Source organism: Doryrhamphus excisus, chromosome 9 (assembly GCF_030265055.1).
Source record: "Doryrhamphus excisus isolate RoL2022-K1 chromosome 9, RoL_Dexc_1.0, whole genome shotgun sequence".
NCBI lineage: Eukaryota > Metazoa > Chordata > Actinopteri > Syngnathiformes > Syngnathidae > Doryrhamphus > Doryrhamphus excisus.
Window position 1 is genome coordinate 20,705,847 of NC_080474.1, and position 27,015 is coordinate 20,732,861.

A 27,015-nucleotide genomic window follows, 5' to 3' on the forward strand; every position below is an offset into this window, starting at 1 on the left:
ACATAAACATTCCAAAAAATGTAAATATTATTTATATCTTAATTGTTTATGCCTTATATGTATTATTTTCTGTTATGTTTACTATAAATGTGTATGAAAGTGACTATAGGGGTGCTATTTCATGTCGAGAGGTCTCTAATAATGTTCATTCATTCATTCATTTTCTACCGCTTATCCTCACGAGGGTGCTGGAGCCTATCCCAGCTGTCTTTGGGGCGAGAGGCGGGGTACACCCTGGACTGGTGGCCGGCCAATCACAGGGCACATATAGACAAACAACCATTCACACTCACATTCATACCTGTGGCCAATTAACCTAGCATGTTTTTGGAATGTGGGAGGAACCGAACATAAACATTCCAAAAAATGTAAATATTATTTATATCTAAATTGTTTATGCCTTATATGTATTATTTTCTTTTATGTTTACTATAAATGTGTATAAAAGTGACTATAGGGGTGCTATTTCATGTCGAGAGGTCTCTAATAATGTTCATTCATTCATTCATTTTCTACCGCTTATCCTCACGAGTGTGTCGGGGGTGCTGGAGCCTATCCCAGTTGTCTTTGGGGCGAGAGGCGGGGTACACCCTGGACTGGTGGCCAGCCAATCACAGGGCACATATAGACAAACAACCATTCACACTCACATTCATACCTATGGACAATTTGGAGTGGCTAATTAACCTAGCATGTTTTTGCCATTACAACATTGGTTCTTAACAAGAACCATGTCCTCAAAAAGAGCAAATGTTTTCCTTTCAACTTTCTCATGCACTCTCAATCATTGTTATGTTATATAAGATGAGCTTTATTTATATATAAGGTCAAAACCAGGGGTGTTGGACCTTGCAGGTTCCACTGGATAATGTTTTATGACTTGACAGGAAGGGGAAAAACCAGTCAGTCCAATAACACATAAATATGTCTTCTATGCGTCTTGGCCTTTCCCATCTTGGCATGCGATGAAAGCTCTACAAGTGAAAACTTTGTAGTTGTCAGAAATTGATCTTTTCATTTAGTGTCAGCGGACGATTAGCCTAGAGCGCCTTTTTCACAATTGAAATCCCTCTGTGTGTGTGTGTGTGTGTGGTTTTTAGACGCAATACCAATGCCGACGCTGTTGTGTGCATTGTGGACGTGTGCTTTGGCGGTAGTCTTTGAACCTTTGTCTTTCACTTGGTAGCAAACAAGCAGTGGCCTGTTCTCTTGGAGCAAATGCATGGTGGAGATGAGATCTGTTATGTTAGCCACACATGCACACAAACAGCCACATTGGTATTATTTAGAGATTTATATACATTTTACACTACTGTAGATCCCCACTAGTCATTCCACAAGGAATCAACATAAGGCTCCGTACTATACTGATGCAACCTTTTCATTCATTTAGTTGTTACTGTCGCTTTTATAGGAGGATCCTTTAACATGTTCAAGATTACAATCTTTATCCTTAAAGATGGCGGCGACAGTCGAAGGGTTAGGACCAAAAGTGCGTCCCATATATTTTTTTCCTTTCTTTCTTTCTCTGAGTGATCCTCATGAGGGTCGCGGAGGAGCGCTGGAGCCTATCCCAGCTGTCCTTGGGTGGGAGGCGGGGTACACGCTGGACTGGTCACCAGCCAATCACCTATTCATTCATTCATTTTCTACCGCTTTTCCTCACGAGGGTCGCGGAGGAGTGCTGGAGCCTATCCCAGCTGTCTTCGGGCGGGAGGCGGGGTACACGCTGGACTGGTCACCAGCCAATCACCTATTCATTCATTCATTCATTTTCTACCGCTTTTCCTCACGAGGGTCGCACAGGGTGCTGGAGCCTATCCCAGCTGTCTTCTGGCGAGAGGCGGGGTACACCCTGGACTGGTCACCAGCCAATCACTTATTCATTAATTCATTTTCTACCGCTTTTCCTCACGATGGTCGCGGAGGAGTGCTGGAGCCTATCCCAGCTGTCTTCGGGCGAGAGGCAGGGTACACCCTGGACTGGTGGCCAGCCAATCACTTATTCATTCATTCATTCATTCATTCATTTTCTACCGCTTTTCCTCACAAGGTTTGTGGGGGTGCTGGAGCCTATCCCAGCTATCTTTGGGCGAGAGGCGGGGTACACCCTGGACTGGTCGCCAGCTATTATGTTATTTTTAACATGTATTTATTCATTGGTTTTCTACCGCTTATCCTCACGAGGGCCGCGGGGGGTGCTGGAGCCTATCCCAACTGTCTCCAGGCAAGAGGCGGGGTACACCCTGGACTGGTGGCCAGTCAATCACTTATTATGTTATTTTTGACATGTATTTATTCATTGGTTTTCTACCGCTTATCCTCACGAGGGCCGCGGGGGGTGCTGGAGCCTATCCCAGCTGTCTCCAGGCAAGAGGCGGGGTACACCCTGGACTGGTCGCCAGCTATTATGTTATTTTTAACATGTATTTATTCATTAGTTTTTTACTGCTTATCCTCACGAGGGCCGCAGGGGGGTGCTGGAGCCTATCCCAGCTATCTTTGGGCGAGAGGCGGGGTACACCCTGGACTGGTCGCCAGTCAATCCCTTATTTATTATGTTAATTTTTACATTCATTCATTCATTTTCTACCGCTTAAAAGTGACTATAGGGGTGTTATTTCATGTCGAGAGGTCTCTAATAATGTTCATTCATTCATTCATTCGTTTTCTACCGCTTATCCTCACGAGGGTCGCGGGGGTGCTGGAGCCTATCCCAGCTGTCTCCAGGCGAGAGGCAGGGTACACCCTGGACTGGTTCACCAGTCAATCACTTATTTATGATGTTATTTTTAACAGCGATGATTTAATCTGATCACACAATAAAACTGTGATCATACTTCACTTTATTATAATTTGGCTGTGATGTTTCCACTAATATGGAATATTGTTGGTGCTTGGGTCAAAGGTCATCATGCCGTCTTCCCACATGGTGTGGAGGGTCTGGGCGGGCCCACTGTCTGTAGGAGCCCCGAGGACCGCACACAGACAGTACGTTTCCTTCACTGTGCACACTATACCCCCCCCCCCCCCCCCCCCACCGCACACATGGCTGTAATAAGGCAACAAATTAAGCCATTATGCTGCTTTTAAGGTACACACACATCCGTGTTAAAATACTTTTAAGACTAGCGAGAGAATTCTCTCTCCAAAGTTCCACTGTTGCTCTGGACCACCAAGGAAACGAGAATCTCATCATGAAGGATTTTTGGTATACATTTAGTTGGCTTTTTTTGACCAATGACACTCTTGGCTTCCGCAGCATTTTGCTCCGGAGCCACAGGTTGCTGACCCCTGCCCGAGACGGACCGAATCAATATGAACCAGATAGTGGTTTGGTCTGGATTATATCAGAAAAGAGGCAAAAATGTCAATATCTTGTTTTGACTAAAACGCATGCTTTCATTGATGACTAAGGATATATTATATATATTATATTAATATATATATTATATATTATATTATAATACTATGACTTTATTCTCACAAACGTAAAAGTCTCATATAAATACGTTCTTGGGATGGAGTGTTTGTAAAAATGTATTACTTTGACTTTGGTATTGAACGAGTTAATCGGATAATTGATTAATCAGCGATTAATTGTTGCAGCTCTGCTATTTTTTGCAATATTATGACTTTATTCTCACAAATGTAAAAGTCTCATATAAATACGTTCTTGGGATGGAGTGTTTGTAAAACGTATTACTTTGATTTTGGTATTGAATGAGTTAATCGGATAATTGATTAATCATGAATTAATTGTTGCAGCTCTACTATTTTTGCAATACTATGACTTTATTCTCACAAACGTAAAAGTCTCATATAAATACGTTCTTGGGATAGAGTGTTTGTAAAAACTTATTACTTTGACTTTGGTATTGAACGAGTTAATCGGATAATTGGTTAATCATCGATTAATTGTTGCAGCTCTACTATTTTTTGCAATATTATGACTTTATTCTCACAAACGTAAAAGTCTCATATAAATACGTTCTTGTGATGGAGTGTTTGTAAAAATATTTGACTACAACTTTGGTATTGAACGAGTTAATTGGATAATTGATTAATCATGAATTAATTGTTGCAGCTCTACTATTTTTGCAATATTATGACTTTATTCTCAGAAACGTAAAAGTCTCATATAAATACGTTCTTGGGATGGAGTGTTTGTAAAAACGTATTACTTTGAGTTTGGCATTGAACGAGTTAATTGGATAATTGATTAATCATTGATTAATTGTTGCTGCGCTACTATTTTTGCAATATTATGACTTTATTCTCACAATATTGATATACAGTGACGATAAATTGCATTTTTTTAAACAACAGCCACAGTTTGCTTGTGTTTGTGTGTATTTTTTCCCATTTTTGAATGCGTCGTTGCCAACCGAGGGGTCAAAGTGTTTATTGAGCAGGAACAGGCAGCGATGGCGAGCTAATTAATGATGGGTGTGTTTCCCTCCCGCTATAAAAGTTGATTACGCCGCCATTGTAATAATGGGGCTCGCTCAGGGAACTTCTCCGTCGACTGACAAAAGCCGCGGTGTCTTGTAAACTTCCTAATAAACAATAAACAAACAGGATTTCCACTTTTTCCAACTTGTTCCCTCCACACCGTAGGCGATGAAACACTGCCAGAAGTCAGGAGTCCATCTTGAGGAATTTTAATCAGGAATGGGTTTTTAATAGTTTTCCATGTGCAATTGTTTTTTCCAAGCTACTGTTAAAGAAGGAGACACATAAAACGAGAGGAGGAAAGGGCTTCCCTGCATGGGAAAGCCAGATGTCAACTGACTTAACCTGCAAAATAGCGCTGCTTCTTCTTTGTGGTGTCATCAGCAGATGGCAGTAGGTGTCACCTGGCAGGGCTCAGCTTCTCCACCGGAAGGCACAGCACACGCTGGAAAGTCCACATAGGACTAAAAACTAACTCACATACCTATTTGCTCTTACTGTGATACGCATAAACTTCATGACGTCAGAATATACTGACAAGACCATTGTGGTTTTTAATATTAATATATTATTAGGAGTCTTTTCTTGTAACGTCAAGGTTATTTTTTTTTTGGGGTGGGGGGGTCTCCACTTATTTTCTCATAATAACATTATTGCTATGAACTCCTAATAATACGTCCTTCTTACATCTCCTGATATGTCTTTATTCTCGTAAAATAGCAACTATTTGCTTATAATAAATAGTATTTTCTGAATATTGTCATTTTGTCTTGTAATATTAGGACTTTTTCCTCAGAATATTATGACTTTATGACTGAACTGTTTTCCTTATAATAATCCGACTTACAATTTTTCTCATAGTACTACACTTTTGGACGATTGTGACTATTTCAGTTAATATGATGACCTAATATGATGACCTTATGGCAATATTACATAACATGAATTGACTTTTTAAAAAAGAATCTATGACAATTTTTTTACCGTATGATTGTGATATCACTTTATTCATATAATATTCATATATTTTATAATATATTTTAATATATTTTTTAAATATATATATTTATATATTTTATATTTTACAAATATATATAATGTGAGTGTGAATGGTTGTTTGTCTATATGTGCCCTGTGATTGGCTGGCCACCAGTCCAGGGTGTACCCTGCCTCTCGCCCCAAGACAGCTGGGATAGGCTCCAGCAAAATGAATGAATGAATGAATATATATATATATATATATTTCATATTTATTCTCACGTTTTAAATCACTTTTTTCCTCATTACGTTGCAACTTTTTTTCATAATATTACAATTTACTTGGAGTATTATCTCTTAATAATATGTCAATTTCTTTAATTATTACAAGTTTATTGGTGTAACTTTATTGTATTTTTAGTAAACGGCGACATGTTTTGTTTTATTAAGGTTTTTATGTTTATTCTTGAAATTTTTATGAATTTTATGTGAATTTTTTCGTTTTTTTTAGTGTCCTATATGATCTGTCATGGTGAAATTGGTGATATATAATACTTGAATCCATAAGTGGCACATGCTGCTAGATGTGTACACTGTGTATGAGTCCACCTGCCTGACGTCGATCATGCACCATCGTCCAATCAGAGGCCACGCTGTGCAGAGACCCCGCCCCTTTCTCGCCCTCCCCTCCCCGTCGTATAATTGAAGTTTCTCTTTTAGTTTCCCGGCTCATCGCCTTCCCTTCAGTCCTGCTCTACACGCGGAGGGATTACAACCGCAGCCACCGACAGCAAGCGGATCGGGGAACGGAGCACCGCCACGATGTTCACCGGGAGGTTGAGGGCGTGCGCGGCCCTGTGCGCGTTGTGGATTACGGCGTTGACGAGCACGCGGAGCGGCGTGTGCGCGAAGAGGCAAGAGGACTCGTTCTCCACCGCCAGTGTTTACCGAGCACGGTGCGCCTCTCGGTGCCTCAGCCTGCACATCACCCGCATCTCCGCCTTCTTCAAGCACTCGCAGGTACGCACAAGTGCTCGCTCATGGGTCACATCAAACGGGGTTGGCTTTGTTAGCACGCTTGGTTGGACCGGGTCTTGGAAACTTGTCACTTTAAAGGATTTCTTAATCTCATTTCATCTGCTTTTGGATTCAAACATCCAATTTACTGCACTCTTGTTTTTGCTGGCAATGCACTTGATGGGGTTCCAGTTTTTTGGAAGGGGTGTCACAAAAAAGAAAATATCCCCCAAAATGCTGATGTTCTATCTTTGGCAGTCAGTCTTGCGAAAAGCCAAAGAAAAAGCAAAAAATAAATAAATTTTTTAAACATTTTTATGTGGCCAGGGAGCATCCCCCTTTAGAAATAAATGTCGCACAAAGATGATGGTTTGTTGTCATATGATGGCATCTCGTTGGCGTCTTGTGTGACGGAGTCCCACCTTTAGCAAAAAAGCCAAAGAAAAAGAAAAAAAATTTTTTTTATGTTTTTATGCGGCCAGAGAGCATCCCCCTTTGGAAATAACTGGCGCACAAAGATGATGGTTGATGGTTTGGTGCCATGTGATGGCATCTCGCTGGCGTCTTGTGTGACAGAGTCCCATTTTTAGCAAAAAAGCCAAAGAAAAAGCAAAAAAAAAAATTTTTTTTTACGTTTTTATGTAGCCAGAGAGCATCCCCCTTTGGAAATAACTGTTGCACAAAGATGATGGTTGATTGTTTGGTGCCATATGATGGCATCTCACTGGCGTCTTGTGGCTGGAGTCCCATTGTGGCTGGAGTCCCATTTTTAGCAAAAAAGCCAAAGAAAAAGCAAAAAAAATTTTTTTTTTTTTACATTTTTATGTAGCCAGAGAGCATCCCCCTCTGGAAATAACTGTCACACAAAGATGATGGTTGATTGTTTGGTATCTCGCTGGCGCCTTGTTTAACAGAGTCCCATCTTTAGCAAAAAAGCCAAAGAAAAATAATAATTATTATTTTTTTTAAACGTTTTTTATGTGGCCAGAGAGCATCCCCCTTTGGAAATAACTGTCAGATGATGGTTTGGTGCCATATGATGGCATCTCACTGGTTTCTTGTGTCACGGAGTCCCATCTTTTGCAAAAAAGCCAAAGAAAAAGCAAAAAAGGTGCACTTTTGCGAGGTTTCTTGATGGTTTTGCACGATATGCCAGAATGGGCTCATCGTTGTGCATTGTTTGAGGAATACGAGGCATTGTTTTGGAATACGTCTTGCAAAAACACAAAGAAAAAGCAAAAAAAAGTACTGATTGTTTTGTGCAAGCTTGGCAAAAATGATAAAGCAAAAACAGAAAAATGTAATATTTCGTAGAATATGATGATGGTTTCCTGGGACATTAGATCTGTCGTTGACCCCCAGTCAATGTCCTGCTATTTACTGGAAAAAAAGCTGCTAAAGGATGAGCCTGGCCTTGTCACTCGTACGCGTAAAGTAGCTGCATTGTGTGCATGAGTCAGTGTGGGGTGTCAGAAGTTGTTTTTCACCCTCCAGCGGACTCACTGTTCTCTCCCAGGACGCCAGCAAAGAAAAGAAGTGTCCGCTGATCCTTTAGCCGTCTCTCTATCTGCTGGCTCGCTTCTTTTATAACTCATCCCCAAATTTGCATTTGCAAGCCCTCGTTTCGCGTAGGAAATCATGGCGGACCTGGACACATTTTGTAAATAGACCCAATTAATCAACTCTCAATTAAGAGTGGTTCTAAATACAGGATAAGTGGAGTCAAAGAAACAAAGCAGTGGTGCACATCCAGAGGACACTGTGTTTCTTATTAAAGCGCAACTTGGAGAGAAATGTCCTGAATTTGTTCATGGTGTGTCCAAGTTTTTTATTTTTTTATTTTATGGCTGCCTTGGGTTGCAAAGTTAGGACATTAAATCAGCCACCAGCTGGATGAACGCTCCAATAGCTGATGAAGTATCCCCCCCCCACCCCCCCCCCTTGCAGACTGCAAATATTCTACATACTGTGGATCCCAACTCTGTCTTACTACCTGAAAATACGATTCTAAATCCGAACAAACCCAAGAAATGGAACTTTTTCAATCATGAAAGCATTATTAACTGTACAGTCAAGGACTTTTTACAACATTTTACCATTTTTAATTGTGATACAGTGGAAAAAGATCATTTCATGCATACAGATGGCAGTCAAATTTGGAATAAATGTTGCAAAAATCCAAAGAAAAAGCAAAAAAAAAAGTGCTTTTGTAACATATGTGATGGATTTGCACAATCATGCCCTAAGATTGGCTGGCAAACCAGTCCAGGTTGTACTAGTCAGCTGGGATAGGCTCCAGCATACCCCCAGGACCCTAATAAGTGGATGAAGTGGCATAGAAAATCAATGAATGAAAGGAGTTGTCTCACATGATGGCGTCCCATCATTAGGAATAAGTGTTGCAAAAAGCCAAAGAAAAAGGAAAAAATGGTGTTTTTGAAAAATATGCTGATGGTTTGCACAACACACGTCCCTCGCAATAGCGTGATTCGATTAAATTGCAGCTTTTCAGAAAATAACAAACAAAATAATGATGGCTGTATGGTGGTAAACTACGGTCTATTATTAGTCCAAAATATATTAAATACAAGGGATACGTATTCTGGTCACTAGGTGGCAGTCATGACACAAACACATAGCAACATTACCATGAAGTCAGCCATGGCATGTCCAACTTTCTAGACTGGAAAAAAAATATCCTCCCATTCTGTGTGGAAGTGGTAACATTTTTGCTTCTTAAGTTTAGAAAAGGGCTGCACGGCGATCAGGTGGTTAGCGCGCAGACCTCACAGCGAGGAGACTAGGGTTCAATTCCAGCCTCTGCCTTCTCTGTGTGGAGTTTGCATGTTCCATTCCATAGTTTGATTCCACATACTGAAATGCTATTGCTAGCATAACGTAGTCCTAGCATAGAAGTGTTTCAAATGTACTTCTTCCCTGAGATCATATTTCTCCTCTCTTGTAGAGAAGTATTGGATGACATTTTTAGCTAATTGCTTATTTTTAGCCTTATGCATTATTTTAGCTGTTTGAAGATGAACTATATCAGCAAGTTGAAGTATTTGTCATTTTAGAAATAAGGAGTTAATATGTTCTCTGTAGGCGGCATTATGAATTATCCTTACTGGCCTTTTTTGCAGTACATTTAAGCGAGTGAAGATTGCTTTTATAGTTATTAGCCCATATTTCCACATCATAAGTAAGATATGGTAGAACCAGAGAGCAATAAAGAGTATGTTTATTGTTTTGTATTGTTGCTTTTAAAGTGCGTATTTGCAACACTTAGTATGTATGTCCGGTATCTCAATTTTAGCTAATTGCTTATTTTTAGCCTTATGCATTATTTTAGCTGTTTGAAGATGAACTATATCAGCAAATTGAAGTATTTGTGATTTTAGAAATAAGGAGTTAGTATGTTCTCTGTAGGCGGCATTATGAATTATCCTTACTGGCCTTTTTTGCAGTACATTTAAGCGAGTGAAGATTGCTTTTATAGTTATTAGCCCATATTTCCACATCATAAGTAAGATATGGTAAGATATGGTAAGTATTTGTGATTTTAGAAACAAGGAGTTAGTATGTTCTCTGTAGGCGGCATTATGAATTATCCTTACTGGCCTTTTTTGCAGTACATTTAAGCGAGTGAAGATTGCTTTTATAGTTATTAGCCCATATTTCCACATCATAAGTAAGATATGGTAAGATATGGTAAGTATTTGTGATTTTAGAAACAAGGAGTTAGTATGTTCTCTGTAGGCGGCATTATGAATTATCCTTACTGGCCTTTTTTGCAGTACATTTAAGCGAGTGAAGATTGCTTTTATAGTTATTAGCCCATATTTCCACACAATAAGTAAGATATGGTAGAACCAGATATAATATAACAAAATATAATATAAAAATGTTCCATTTATTAACATTAAATCTAATATCACTGTCAGGGCTGGAACCAATTCACGGCTATAAACGAGGAGCGTGTTGCAAAAGCAAAAGAAAATGCAAAATAATCCACATAATTTCATAAAAGATGCTCATGGTTTTGTGAAAAAAAAAGTTTTTGTGTCCACACACATAATTATTTGACATTGTGCAGACCATAGTCCGATTTTTCTCAACAATTTGAGTCGATTTCTCAATAGTTGGCCTATGGAGGCTCCATTGTATTCTTTGAATTGGAATGGGAAGACAAGGGAAGTGCAGTTTGGGACGAGTGATAAGCAAACCCTGCTAGAGGCCGCTCAAAATAGAACGCCGTTGTTGATAATGTGCAACTGTCTTACTGCGATCCTTTCATGTGAAATGGTGGGGAAGGGGGGGGGGGGGGGTCTGGTCAGCTGCAAAAACACACACCAAACCCGACCCCCCCACCCCACACACACACACACAACGTCTGCCATCAGCACACCTCATAGGTATGCGGAGGGTACAACAACGCAGGGGTCACCTTCTTGCTAAACGCCGGCTGCCCGATGGCGCTAAATGCGATAAGCGCTAATGTGGTGTCGCCAGTCAGCACAAACTACACGTGGAGCCGCTTCCCGACGGGACGGATCTCATTACGCTAACAGGCGCACAGCGCTAATGACAAACCTCTTCATTTGGGGGTCACGGGATACGGGATAGGAACGCCTTAACTTAAATAGAGATGAAGTTCTTGGGACTTGGAGAGTCTTCGTGTCATTTGTTTTGCTTAAACTGAGAGCGATGTCATTGAAAGTTGTCGGAATCATACCCCGCACCGGAATGACACTTACTGGATTTAACACTTGCAGATGCTAAGAAAGTTTTTTTTATGTGGCAAACTGTGAATCTCGGTTTGAAATAAAGACTCCCTTCAGCAAGTTTGTAGACCATCTAGTGATGTCATAGCGGTTGCCAAAGCAGATTTATCTCCCCACATCTTGGTGAGTTTGTCACCCCCCCCTCAGTATAATCGACAGAGGGGGGAACACCCGTCCATAAATATCCACATCGGACACTTTAAAAAGTGGAGAGCGAGCTGGGAGGCACGTAGAAATTCAGTCTATCAGAAAGCGTCAGCCTTGGAGTGGATGATTTATGGGGGGACCAAAAAATGGAAAAAAAAAAAAAAACAAGGCGTGTCCACTGAAGCTCTTATTATGACATTTAAAAAGTCTTTAAAAATATTCTAAATTTAGTTTTATTACTTTAAAAAAAAGAAAAAAAAGGGTGGCACGGTGGACTAGTGGTTAGCGCGCAGACCTCACAGCTAGGAGACCAGGGTTCGAGTCCACCCTCGGCCATCTCTGTGTGGAGTTTGCATGTTCTCCCCGTGCATGCGTGGGTTTTCTCCGGGTACTCCGGTTTCCTCCCACATTTTTGGACATTGTTCCAACCATAACAATGCTAACAATGCTAACAATGCTATTATTGCTATTTTAACCTCACATTTTGGGCTGCACGGCAGACGGAGTGGTTTGCGAGCAGGCCTCACAGCTAGGAGACCCGAGTTCAATTCCACCCTCGGGCCATCTCTGTGTGGAGTTTGCATGTTCTCCCCGTGCATGCGTGGGTTTTCTCCGGGTACTCCGGTTTCCTCCTACGTTCCAAAAAAAACATGCTAGGTTAATTAGCCACTCCAAATTGTCCATAGGTATGGATGTGAGTGTGAATGGTTGTTTGTCTATATGTGCCATGTGATTGGCTGGCCACCAGTCCAGGGTGGACCCCGCCTCCTGCCCAAAGACAGCTGGGATAGGCTCCAGCACCCATGCAACCGGGTAAAAAAGCGGTAAAAAATGAATGAATGAAGAATGAATACTTTAAAAAAGTACTCTAAGTTTGTGTCTTTGATATAAAATGTGGATATCAAACCTCTGGCAGGGCTCATGTGTGGAGGTTTTTCATGCGTCTGAATGGGGGTCTATGTCACCCCCCCCCCCCGCCCTGTAAATGCTTTTAAAGCGTGACACTTGCGCCTGTATATCTGAGACACCCTCAGCCACTCGAGTGGACAATGAGCCTTCGGTCCTGACTGGAGTCGTTTGTCCTAATGTCTTCTTAACGTGGGACATGCGTGTCCAAGACAAACTCATTTGGACATATTCATGTCCATTACTTAATAACCACGTTTATTATACTCACTCTGGCCGATACAAGGACAGACTTGGAAATATTTTCAATGCAGATGTCACTCAAATAAAATGATAAAGTGAACTTGACCTGCTTAACATAGTCCGATCTCAAAAAGTTTTAAATGGACTTTAATTAAATTTGGTATGTCGCTTCTTCAGTATGACCAAGGACCAACGGAATCAGTTTTGATTGTGTTCTGAAGCCGCGGTTATGCAGCTTTTTATTTTCAACACGGACTTCACTCAAAAAGCATATTTGGTGCGTTCAAGGGCAAACTGATTCCTCAATAAGAATATGCATGTTTTTAGTTTTAATACTGACATTGCTTAAAATTGTTCATGAATAAGCTGGAGCCTATCCCAGCTGTCTACGGGTGAGAGGCGGGGTACACCCTGGACTGGTGGCCAGCCAATCACAGGGCACATATAGACAAACAACCATTCCCATCATACTCACGTTACATGAGTTTTTCTCTTTCCGAATGTAATCTTTCCGAACGACCTTTCCGAAAGCAATGGTATACATGGAAAGGGATATTCCAATCGCCGCTATAATCAACCGGAATAGTCAATGGGGCATGCCCAGTAAAACGTAAACACCAACATCACGTGATACCGACTTCCTGGAGTTTTTCTTCCACTTGTTGGAATAACTCCGTATTCCCAGTTTTTCCTTCGTCCAGTCTTGGAATTTAGTTTGAATCCAAAACAAACTTTCCTTAGCAGTCCAGTGCCGATTGCTGGCCTCCATTTTTTTAAAAGTGAAGAACGTGTGGAGCTGCGTGTTACGTCATATCTCAGCATTGGCTGAAAGAACGCACCCGGGAACAGGAAAAGATAAAGTTGAATCTTGCTAATATTTGATAATGAAGCTGGGCACATGTTTTATATAGATATGTATTTTCTTTTGGAATAAAAGTGGACTTGTGAATGGCGTATAGAAGGGTTTAGATTCTGTTCCACAGATGGCGCTAATGCACACCAAAGCTGCTTGCCAACCGCCAATAAACAACAGAAGAAGAAGAAGAACGCAGTCTGACAACTTTCCGTTTGAGCGGGTACAAGATACCTCAATCGGATTGGGGAAAGGAATATTCCACCCCTGGGAATAACATTACATATTCATTGGGATTGGCACTTTTCTTTGGGAATGAGGTGTATACAAAGGTTACATTCTTTCCGTTTGAGCAAATAACCCCAATGGAATTGGAATATTTGGGTCCATGTATACGTGGCTAATGACACACATAAACGGTTGCAGTATTGACGCTTTCATTGTCTTGAAGTTCTGATTCCTCGGTCGGTAAAAGTGTTAATCGGCCTGCCGGTTAGCATTTGCACCAATCAATCAGTCCACTTCAGTCCACAAGTGGTTAGTTGTGTTAGTCCGTTGGTCGGTCAGTCAGTCAGTCCAATATTTTGTTTGTTAGATCGACATCCTTGAGTTGGTTCATCGGTTAGTTGGTCAGTTGAGTCCACTCTTTCGTTGTTGTTATTTATGTGCTTGGCTATTTGTCAATCGGTTGGTTGGTTGGTTGGTTGGTTGGTTGGTTGGACCGTTCACTTGTTCAACAACAGAAGAAGAAGAACGCAGTCTGACAACTTTCCGTTTGAGCGGGTACAAGATACCTCAATCGGATTGGGGAAAGGAATATTCCACTCTCGGGAATCCGAGTATATGTTCTTTCGGATTGGCACTTTTCTTTGGGAATGAGGTGTATACAAAGGTTACATTCTTTCCGTTTGAGCAAATAACCCCAATGGAATTGGAATATTCGGGTCCATGTATACGTGGCTATTGTGAGGCTCTTAAAGCAGGAAATCAATACCTTGACATTTGTAGATTCCCCCCACTCCCCCCTCCCCCTTCCATGGAAGACTGACCGTTTCGACCCTTTATTTAGGTGCAGCATATGTGCCCTTAAGCGTGTTATTTTGGTGTTGCCTCAGGACTCCAGAGAAGACAAAAGACACCAGGACACCCATCTCTTTTGAAGTCTTTTTTTGTCTCGCAAAGAAAACGTAGTCCAACACCTCCAAACATAAATCCTATTTAAATAAGTACCCTCCAACGTAAACTGAGATTCATTCAATCCGAAGCGAAGGAACAAAAGACGGGCGTTTTTCAAACGGTGGACATAAAAGAGGTTTTTGTCGGTGCTCCTCGGCCGTCTAGACAATGCAACACGCCCCCGGCCACCTGCTCCGACCCCTCAGCCGTGTACCTCTGTGATAAATGTCCTGTTTACACGACTCCGCCAGCGCCAGAAACAAAGCGTTCAACACTGTCTGGGGGCCCCCGGTCTCCTTGACCCCCAATCATAGCGGAGTAGATCTGGAAAACATTCATCGGTCAGAGTCCTTGACAGTCCTCATCGCTGCATAATGTTCAGACTTTGGAGGAATGTCATGGTGAGTCAGAAGGATGAAGTCCTGACCTATAATTATTCCCCCGTTGGTCCCTGACACGGTGGGGTCACGCCCGGACAGCTGGGGCAACATCCTGCTGAGCTTCACCGCCACAGGGATGCCATCACAATACAAAATTAGATCCTACGCGGCCGTGTAGATATGAGCGTGTCGACGTTTTATTGATGGACGAGCCGAGCTGTCAGAAAAAAAAAAAAAGCAGGATTGATGATTTAGGAAGTGGCGTGGAATCGTGACAGCCTTCATAAATTACCCCCAAGGCGATGCCTCCCGTGTACATGTCAAGGTTTTATTTACAGGTTGCCACCAACAGAGGATTTAGCCCCCCCGGTATCGATCATTTCTCATAAGTTAGCGAGCACCGCGGCGTTTTAATCATCGCCTAGCACACGGAATGATGCACCAGCCAGGAATAATTCACTTTTTAATCAACGTTTGGCCAAACTGAATGTTTTATTACGCACAAAAAGGGCAGGAAACCGACTGACTTGGAGCTCATTTTTTTTACCGCTTTCATTTTTCATCCTTATCTGATTTTTTTTTATGAAGCAGATTCTCAAAAAACATGGCCGTACAATCATGAATTCTTTTGAAGCCAATCTGACCATTACCCTCGACGCTATAAGCTCAGCACTTCCTGGCACTGGATGTCAAATTAAAACCCTTTAATGATAAGTTCCTTTTTTTCCCAAACGTCTCACGGGATTCTTTTTTTTCTGGATTACATTGTGGGAAACGGCTTTGAACTTGACATTGAACCTTAGCAGACTTTGTGCCTGCAGACCCCCTCGAGTCTGGCTGGATGTCATAACCTCAGAACATCCACAAGTCGAGCTCAGATCCGGGTCATTAACTGAAATTATTACTTCACGCTCCGGCTTCAATTTGCCGTTTTTCATCACATTTTTACGGATCAAACAAGACCAAAGATGAGGCTGGACTCAGGGATTGGATTTGAACAAAGAATCCGATGGCTGACTTGGAATATGACGGGTGTCCCGTGTGTCGTCGAGTCACCCCGGACTCAACTTTGTTCCGTGTCACTGCGTCGCTGTCCTGTATGAACCAGGGGTCAAAGTCAACCTGGCAATTTTCCACCATCAACAGTTCATATCAAAGCTGTAAAAAAGGTGTGACACCACCTGCGTATGAGGGTATTCCAAAACGTTGGCACTTGAGATACCGAATATCCATAAGTGTTGCAAATATGCACTTTAAAAGCAACAATACAATACAATAAACATACTCTTTATTGCTCTCTGGTTCTACCATATCTTACTTATTGTGTGGAAATATGCGATAATAACTATAAAAGCAATTTTCACTCACTAAATGTACTGCAAAAAAGGCCAGTAAGGATAATTCATAATGCCGCCTACAGAGAACATACTAACTCCTTATTTCTAAGGTCATATCACCTTGTACTTCGGTACGTGACAAAAAAACAAACCAAAAAAAAAAACAACTTAAACTATATTAGGAAAGCAGGAAGTGAACAAATGTAACAGTTAGTGATTGTAAAAGTACCAGATGGAGGGGTAGGATTTAATAAGCTTTGCTTCTTCCTACTCTTTTTGGACATGTGGAACTGTTTTTTATATAAAAAAAAAAAATTGAAAAAAATAATAATAAAATATAAAATTTTGCTAATTACATTGCTAATGCTAATGTAAAAATTTTAAAATTTTAAAAATTTAAAAATTTAAAAATTTAAAAATTTAAAAATTTAAAAATTTAAAAATTTAAAAATTTTAAAATTTTAAAATTTTAAAATTTTAAAATTTTAAAATTTTTAAATTTTTAAATTTTAAAATTTTTAAATATAAAAAAAAATTTCAAGTTTCATACAACATGCTGATGACTGATGAAGTTATTTTGCATAATCTCACAACCGGGAAAATACAAGAATGGGAATAAAGAAATGTATTTTCTAAAATAGCGGTAATGGAACACACCCATCCAAGACACTTTTGAGTGACATCTGACACTTTGCTTGAAAACTTCTCGTTTGATTGTTTGTTTTTATGCCTTGCAAATGCATTCTTGCAGCAGCCCTGTTGTGGTCCGTTTCAAGGCAGCACTTGACAACAAGCTTCCAGTGTGACTTGACTTTAAAAGCAGTGGTGTTGTTGAAGAGATTAAAGCTACAAGTTCGATTACCAAGAGATAAGAGCATAAGAGTCTGTAGAAACGTGCGTTCATCCAGTGTCCACCAGCGTGACATAAAGCCCTTGTTGCTCCCAATCTGCACTAATATCGATTCCACGTATATATACACAAATCCTCTTAGGAGGTCCGCGGAGGCTAAAAACATGTTTTTGACTCATTATTTCCCTTTTTTCATGTCCGTTTATTCAGGTTTCCAAAAGTTCCAGCATAATTTCCCAATCAGGAAACGACCACTCGTGCAGGCCCTTTTAACCCCTAGCGTTCCCCGGCTTAGCGGCTCTGAATATTTACTCATACACGGAGCGACATCGGGGGCAAATGTTTGCACGCTCAGAAGGTGCCACTTCCACGCCAATTAGGGGGGGGGGAATTGTCTCATCTGTATCTGCAGTCCCGGCGGGCGCGCTGACATCAGTTCCCGCCTCGGTGACCTCTCGGGGACGTCTGTTGAGAGATCAAACGAGTCCTCAGAAGGAGCCGAGGTCGCCGTGTTGTGCTGAAACTGACCAGAGGCCTGCGTGCCCCCGGAGGGGGGGCCTGGAGCGCTGACCCCGCTTTCCTGCTTGAGTTACATACACTTGGAGCTCCTCTTTTATGTGTGTGTGTGGAGTCAATCACAGAAAAGGCATCTGGCGTAAAGAATGTGTTAATTGTGACAGCAAGCGAGAAGGCAATTACCGGGAATGTATTTTAATCTTTTAATAACTCCATGCGCTGTGATGACAGGTGATATTTTTCTCTCCCCTCCCCACAGAATAACGGATCCTTGGTGTGGTGCCAGAATCACAAGCAGTGCTCCAAGGTAATGTGGTTACTTTTCTGTCATGAACGCAACGCATGCATGCCTCATTATCAGGGGGGGGGGGGGATAATACAACATAAAGTGATGGAGTCACGACAGGGCGAGTCCAGGCATGCGTGCGGGAATCACTCACAGATATTTTTCACGCAAAAAAATCTCCATCATTTGAGACCAGGGGTCTCAAACTCAATTTATCATCAGGTTTTCCAAAAAAAAAAACACGCATTTATTAAAAACAGAAAAATATACAAACTTTTTCAGTGCTTTGGTTCCGATTTTCTACAATAAAAGCTCTGATAAAACATTCCACTGTTCTCAAATATCTTCATTTTTATTTTTCTGCACAAAATAAGATGAAAAATAAATAAATCAAGAGTAAAGAAAATCAATCAATCACTAATAAATAAATATAATAATAATAATAAAACAGCAAATAATAAAAACTTAAGAAACCACATATAGTTGGTGGGTAGACAAATGATTTTTTCACATTAAAATGAACAAAGCATTATTAGAGCCCTGTACACATCACAAAACATGACTATAATCACATTTATACTCTTTTTATTTACAACATATTGCGCAACTGCAGGGTCTTGAGACACATGCTAACTCGCAAACTAGAGAGCTAGCGACCTAAACGGTAGCCTTCGAGTTATTTCCTTTCAACTTAAATCGCCCAAAACTTACCACTTCCACACGGATAGGGAGGATAACTATTAACAGTTATTTAATCTTTAACATGAACATTAATCAAAAAACGTAATAATTTTTTTCTGGGTACATGATACCATACAGCATCCATATCAAACATTAAACTTTCATATCAAGGCGGGGGCCTCAAAGTAGTGTCCTGCGGGCCACATTTGGCCCGCGGGCCGCGTGTTTGAGACCACTGATTTCGACCCCAAAATCATTCCAACGGTTCATGCTGGCTTTTTCGGATTCTTGTTATTCGGAATGCATTGTGGTGCCTTACGTCCCCTTCCCGCAGGGCTTGTTTGTGTTTCATGCCCCCCCGCCCACCACCGCCGCCGCCGTCCCTAAGAAGTCTGATATAAAGCTGCTGTTGACAGCTCTCTTGAAAAGATGGCGCTGACAGGCTCCCCCGGATCCGTTGACAGGGCCCTCGGAGTTGTTAGAGAGGGAATAGTAGGAATGATATGCCGGCACAGCGTGGTCCAACTTCTGAAATGTGAACAATGCCCACTATGGGCTGTCAGAGCCTCGCATCTGCTCACAGACCGTGAAACCACAATTCGATGCTGTTTGGCCGCGAGGGCTCCGAATGAGGCGCGTTCAATGAGTACTGTTTTGTCCTTCTTCGGCTTTGAGAGCACGTCTGTATAAATAAATGTGGAAGTCTGCTGAGGGGCTGCGTATGGACTATCTGAGACCGCAACTAAATCCCACAACAGCTATTTAGTCGGAAATCATACAAAAAGTAGGACTAGGCGTTTGTTTTATTCCGCATTATTTCGCACAGGAAGTAACGGGAATTTATTACCCTGTTCCGGCACTAAACCGTCAGCTTCATGAGACCTCAGTTGAGTTAACTGACATTTAACGTTAACCTAACGGTTAATTAACTTTATCTGTCATACAAGAAAAAATAACAGTCAAAACGCTCACTAGCCACGAATATACATGGACCCAAATATTCCAATTCCATTCGGGTTATCCTTGTGTTTTTCTTCTTCTGTTGTTACACCTCATTCCCAAAGAAAAGTGCCAATCCGAAAGAACATATACTCGCATTCCCGAGAGTGGAATATTCCTTTCCCCAATCTGATTGAGGTATCTTGTACCCGCTCAAACGGAAAGTTGTCAAACTGCGTTGTTCTTCTTCTGTTGTTGAACAAGTGAACGGTCTAACCAACCAACCAACCAACCAACCGATTGACAAATCAACCAAGCACATAAATAACAACAACGAAGGAGTGGACTCAACTGACCAACTAACCGATGAACCAACTCAATGATGTCGATCTAACAAACAAAATATTGGACTGACTGACTGACCGACCAACGGACTAACACAACTAACCACTTGTGGACTGAAGTGGACTGATTGATTGGTGCAAATGCTAACCGGCAGACCAATTAACACTTTTACCGACCGAGGAATCAGAACTTCAAGAGAATGAAAGCGTCAATACTGCAACCGTTTATGTGTGTCATTAGCCACGTATACATGGACCCAAATATTCCAATTCCATTCGGTTTATTTGCTCAAACGGAAAGAATGTAACCTTTGTATACACCTCATTCCCAAAGAAAAGTACCAATCCCAATGAATATATAATGGGATTCCCAGGGGTGGAATATTCCTTTCCCCAATCCGATTGAGGTATCTTGTACCCGCTCAAACGGAAAGTTGTCAGACTGCGTTCTTCTTCTTCTTCTGTTGTTTATTGGCGGTTGGCAAGCAGCTTTGGTGTGCATTAGCGCCATCTGTGGAACAGAATCTAAACCCTTCTATACGCCATTCACAAGTCCACTTTTATTCCAAAAGAAAATACATATCTATATAAAACATGTGCCCAGCTTCATTATCAAATATTAGCAAGATTCAACTTTATCTTTTCCTGTTCCCGGGTGCGTTCTTTCAGCCAATGCTGAGATATGACGTAACACGCAGCTCCAGACGTTCTTCACTTTTAAAAAAATGGAGGCCAGCAATCGGCACTGGACTGCTAAGGAAAGTTTGTTTTTCAAACTAAATTCCAAGACTGGACGAAGGAAAAACTGGCAATATGGAGTTATTCCAACAAGTGGAAGAAAAACTCCAGGAAGTCGGTATCACGTGATGTTGGTGTTTACGTTTTACTGGGCATGCCCCATTGACTATTCTGGTTGATTATAGCGGCGCATGGAGACACGCCATTGGAATATTCCTTTCCATGGATACCATTGCTTTCGGAAAGGTCATTCGGAAAGATTCCATTCGGAAAGAGAAAAACTCATGTAAACATGGCTAATGACTAACCATCTACAGCCATGGGTCAGTCACCTTTTATCTTGTACTGAGCAGCCTGGACAGAGGGCAGTGGATCACTTTCATACAGTATGTTGCAGCATTTGTGCTTCTATGGTTGTCATCACATTTCCCCCCAAAAAAACCCATTGTTGAATGATAGTCAAGGCAGCAATATTGGTATTCTATAAAAAAAAAAAAAGTGAAAAGTTGTATCAGGACCCCCCCCCCCACTACTACAGGGCATGATTTTCCAAACAAAGAAAAATAGTTTTGTGTACAAACAAATGACAAATATTCCTGCATGGTCGTGTTTCATAAGAACATCCACAAAAACAATGATAGCGCATATATAAGTCCCCCGTTTTCCTCGAATAAATTTCCCTCTAACTCTCAGTGGCGTCTCTCCAAAGCATCCATGCTGAGAACGGCAATAAATGATGCTAATTAAGTGCAAATTCAGGAAAGGAATAGTGGCTGTGCTGCTTACTTAAACATGGCCGCACAGCTGGTGACAGCGTTAATCACAGTCAGTGTCTTGTACCCACTTCCTGAACAAAATGACCTCCTTTGTTAGCCTCCTAAACACCCCCCCCCCACCCCGTTCTTTTTTTAATCCCACATGAGACTTTGTATTTGGCTTGTCATACAGCAGCGCTTTTGTACCGTGGTTCCTCCGTATGTACGTTTCCAGAAGCATGTAGACACCATGGACGTGAACGTGAACGTTACCTATGCAGTCGTCTAAGCAATAAAATGTCCTCATTGCTGTCTAAGTGCTCATTTAGCATTTAGCAAAGAAAACCATGTTGGCTGACAGGCTCTTTAGCCAATAATGTGCTTTTATGACTTAAATACTACTACTACCACCCCCCCCCCCCCACTTACTTAGTACTTTAAAGTTAATAATGCAGACTCTGAAGAAGGCCAAGCTCTTCTTTAGTCTCCTTTTCCACTCCTATGGCCAATGTCCACTCTTGGCAATCGAACTTCCCTTCCTTCTTTTCTTTCTTCTTATTTTATTTCAGACATGCATAATATGTTACATTATTGTTTCTCACATATACACTTACAATACAATACACACATATATATATATACATACACATACATATATACATACATACATACATACATACATACACATATATATACACACACATACATATATACATATATATGTATGTGTATATATACATACATACATATGTATATATGTATGTATACATACATACATACACACTCATAATATTATGAATATAATATTCATAATAATAATATTATTATAGATTTAATAAGCTTTGCTTCTTCCTGCTCCTTTTCAGACACCTCGTAATGAGGTGTTATAATAATATTATTATGAATATTATATTCATAATATTATATTCATAATATTATATAATATTATTATTATAGATTTAATAAGCTTTGCCTCTGATTAATATTATATTCATAATATTATATTTATAATATTATATTATATTATTATTATAGATTTAATAAGCTTTGCTTCTTCCTGCTCCTTTTCAGACATGTCTAGTAATGAGGTGTAATTATAAATAATCATATAATATTATGAATATAATATTCATAATAATAATATTATTATTATATATATTATATTATATATAATAATAATTATAATAATTCAATATAATTTAATATAATATAATAAACATTATATTCTAATATTACATTACATTATATTATAATATTACATTACACTACATAACATAAGATAACATAACATAACATAACATAACATTATTTTATATTGAATCCTGCTTTACAGAAATTCACTTATCACATCCCAATCTGGAACTAATAAACGCTAAACGAGGGATGACTGTACAATTATGGTGCTATTAAAAAAATAATAAAAATAAATACAAATAAAATTAAAAGATAAAAATAAAAAAAAATTCAATCTTACATAATAATGGACTTGAAGTTGAAGTTGTGGACAAATGTTGTTTTAAAAGACGTACTTACTAACATCTCAGCCTTTCAGGATCCACACCAGGGTCTCAGTCAGAGACCGAAGTCAATATTGGTTAGCAAACAGCAGCACACGTACAAAAAGCGTCTACGTAAACAACTTAAGTGCCCAGTGAGGGCCCCCGTGCTATTGTGGCCCCGCTAACAATCGTGACAAACGGGCCCGTGCTGTACAGTCAATAGCCCCACGGCCACTGATTAGCCTCTTGACTTCATGAAGAGCGCACAGTCAAACAGACGGGACAAAGGCAGCTTCTCCCCTGGGGGGGGGGGCGAGGTCTGCCCAGCCGGCGGTCACGCAGAGTCGAACAAATGTGAGGAAAGGTTGCCTAATAATTTGGACAAAGACACAGTGACCTCCTCCGGGTCCATCTGGCTAAGTTCTCCCAACTCAAAGCCTCCTCTTTCCATTCGGCTTGAGAAAGTCATCCCGGTCATCTCGCATGGAGCGTCCGGAGTCAGGCCGGCTCTCAGGGTTCCCTTTTGTCATGCTAACGAACCCGCCGTGGTGGCATTTGGGGTCTTTATCATGCCGTCACACCGGACCATCAAGTCCATTGAGCACGGAGACCCAAGTCTTTTCTGGGAGCTTTTGTCTCAGAACTGTTTGGAGACGACCAAAAACTCTGGGGTCTGCAGGCCATCCACCCCAACATTAGACTCAAACACCGACCACCCCTTTAGCTCTACTCCCAATGCAGGGTCAAGGGGCGTCGCCGCTACTCCCACTGGATATTGTTCACCAAAAACCACTACTTTTTGTTCCGGAGGGAGTCCAGACCAAATCATTAGAAAGAAATGGTCACACTACTCTCTGGTTCTACCATATCTTACTTATTGTGTGGAAATATGGGATAATAACTATAAAAGCAATCTTCACTCGCTAAATGTACTGCAAAAAAAAGGCCAGTAAGGATAATTCATAATGCCGCCTACAGAGAACATACTAACTCCTTATTTGTAAAATGACAAATACTTCAACTTGCTGATATAGTTCATCTTCAAACAGCTAAAATAATGCATAAGGCTAAAAATAAGCAATTAGCTAAAAATGTCATCCAATACTTCTCTACAAGAGAGGAGAAATATGATCTCAGGGAAGAAGTACATTTGAAACACTTCTATGCTAGGACTACGTTATGCTAGCCATAGCATTTCAGTATGTGGAATCAAACTATGGAATGGATTGAGTAAAATGTAAAATTACAAAAAAACTTAAACTATAATAGGAAAGCAGGAAGTGAACAAATGTAACAGTTAGTGATTGTAAAAGTACCAGATGGAGGGGTAGGATTTAATAAGCTTTGCTTCTTCCTACTCCTTTTGGACATTTGGACAAATTAAAATTAAAATTTAAAATTAAAATTAAAATTAAAATTAAAATTAAAATTAAAATTAAAATTAAAATTAAAATTAAAATTAAAATTAAAATTAAAATTAAAATTAAAATTAAAATCAAAATCAAAATTACACAATTACACAATTACACAATTACACAATTACACAACTACAGTTACAAAATTACAAATTTTAAAAATAAAATTGAAAAAATTATTTAAAAAATAAAAAAATTAAATTATATTAGGAAAGCAGGAAGTGAACAAATGTAACAGTTAGTGATTGTAAAGGTACCAGATGGAGGGGTAGGATTTAATAAGCTTTGCTTCTTCCTACTCCTTTTGGACATGTGGAACTGGGAACTGATTATGGGATGCATTCAATTGGAATCTGATGCATGTTCAAATGAAATAAAACCATTACCATTACCATTACCATTACCATTACCATTACCAGGTAAACATTGTTATTGGCCTGAGACAACTCAACAGCTTTCAAAGCTTATTTTGTGTCTAAGTGAAAACACTAACACAAAATGGGGGGGACAGGTAGTGGACCTGCCAAATTTCCAGGTTAGGAGTTAGTAACATCTGTACCAGATGTGGGGGGACCATACCTGCAAGAATATTCCCAAAGCCTTGGCAGGACTCGTACCTCCTGGTGACCAGTTTTATACATCACACTCCACTCTGGCGCGGTCGTCATCACGTCGCCAATGAAGTGATGGCAGGATTCTGTGTGAAAGCACGTCACGCTTCGCTGGGTTCTGTGTGAAAGAGACTCAAGTCGTGTGTTGGCTCCAACCCAGGAAGGTAGGGCATAAAACCACACGTGCGAATCCACTTTTTTCCCTGAGGAAGTCCAGGTCGTCAAAGCTGTATTTTTCTTATATAAAGAATATAGTCATATAAAAAAAAAGATGTGGTATTGTTTCTCCGCCGAGACTAACCTGGTTGAGTTCTACAATGTCGGCACGAAGAGAACTAAAACATCATTTGGTCGTAACGTTGGCTTGTTTGGTATGATGACTTTACCGTACCTCGCATTTTATTTACAATAAGAGAACATTGTCTGCTCTCGGCTTCCATGGATCCGTCACTTGTTCCACTTCCCTTTTAAGATTCCCATATATGGATCATAGAGCCGTCATCCTAAATTGAATACAAAACAATAACAATAATGATTTACACAAAACTGAAAAGTTTCCGTGTTGTGACTTTTTGTAAAGTTTTTTATTTTTCTATGTCTTGCGATGCTTGCGCTGCTAGAAAATAGCATTTACACCAGGATTGGGCAAACTACGGCCCGGGGGCCACATGAGGCCCGCCAAGTGTTTTCCAAAGTATTTCGTTTAAAGTCAACATACAACCTGGCATCATGGCTCCTTATAATAACAATAATAATAATAATAATAATAATAATAATAATAATAATAATAATAATAATAATAATAATAATAATAATAATAATAATAATAATAATAATAATACAGCTGGGGTAGGCTCCAGCACCCCCACTACCCTTGTGAGGAAAAAGCGGTATAAAATGAATGAATAATAATAATAATAATAATAATAATAATAATAATAATAATAATAATAATAATAATAATAATAATAATAATAATAATAATAATAATAATAATAATAATAATAATAATAATAATAATAATAAGACAGCTGGGATAGGCTCTAGCACCCCTGCAACCCTTGTGAGGAAAAGTGGTAGAAAATGAATGAATGAATAATAATAATAATAATAAGACAGCTGGGATAGGCTCCAGCAACCCCCCTTGTGAGGAAAAAGTGGTCGAAAATGAATAATAATAATAATAATAATAATAATATAATAATAATAAATAACTAATAATAAAAATAATAAAAATAATAAAAATAATAAAATAAATAAAATAATAAAATAAATAATAAATGAAATAAAAATAATAAATGAAATAAAAATAATAAAATAAATAAAAATAATAAAATAAATAAAAATAATAAAATAAATAAAAATAATAAAATTAAATAAATAAAAAAAATAATAAATGTATTATTATTATAAATTTATAATGCACTTTACATCAAATAAATGATCTCAAAGTGCACATTTAGCAGATTGTAGGACACTTTTCCAGATACAATAATTCCAAGTGGACTGTAAAATATAGAGTCTGCCCTCCCCCCGTCAATTTTGGTAAATCAATGTGGCCCGCGAGTCCAAAAGTTTGCCCACCCCTGATTTCCACTATTGTAGCATTTGTTGCTAAAGTGTCGTGAGAAGATCTCTGACCGTCTTTGCAGGGCCTAAATTGAACAACAGCCCCCGGAATGCTACTATTGGAATGCTACTATTGGAACGCTACTATTGGAATGCTACAATTGGAATGCTACTATGTCTCATTCAGGCTGGTCTCTAAAAGCCCACCATCTGACACCCCCCCCCCCCCTTTTCTCACGCCAAAACAAATAGCTTGCACTTTGCACCATTGACTGTTTTTTCAGAAGCTGTTTCTTCAATTATTGGGGGGGGGGCAGCTTCTAAGAAAGACGTAATCCTTGCAGCTCCAAAAAGTCTTTAAGACGTTTGTGTGGTCGGCTCGTCGCTGGCGTTTGGTCGTTTGGTCGTTGATCCCGCTACAACGCGCTGCAGGGACGTGATAAAAATGGTCCAGGCTGGTACGCCACTGCCGCTCGCCACTGGGATTGTGAGGTGCAGGACCAGACTTCAAAGCACCCTTTGGTCCGGTCCAGGCCAGA

At 40.0% G+C, this 27,015-nt stretch overlaps 1 protein-coding gene across 5 annotated transcripts in view; it reads left to right on the forward strand.

The window, feature by feature from the left end:
• LOC131135868 (anosmin-1) overlaps positions 1 to 27,015 on the forward strand; it is a 94,903-nt gene that overhangs the window by 9,454 nt on the left and 58,434 nt on the right. For 4 of the 5 annotated variants that reach the window (XM_058082263.1, XM_058082266.1, XM_058082262.1 and 1 more), the window contains exons 3-4: positions 6,154 to 6,453; positions 17,899 to 17,946. In XM_058082263.1, coding sequence (XP_057938246.1) covers positions 6,256 to 6,453; positions 17,899 to 17,946 — 246 coding nt within the window. In that variant the 5' untranslated portion in view covers positions 6,154 to 6,255. Of the gene's footprint in view, positions 1 to 2,908; positions 2,992 to 6,153; positions 6,454 to 17,898; positions 17,947 to 27,015 lie in introns of all 5 variants that reach the window. The other variant, XM_058082267.1, reaches the window with a different exon arrangement.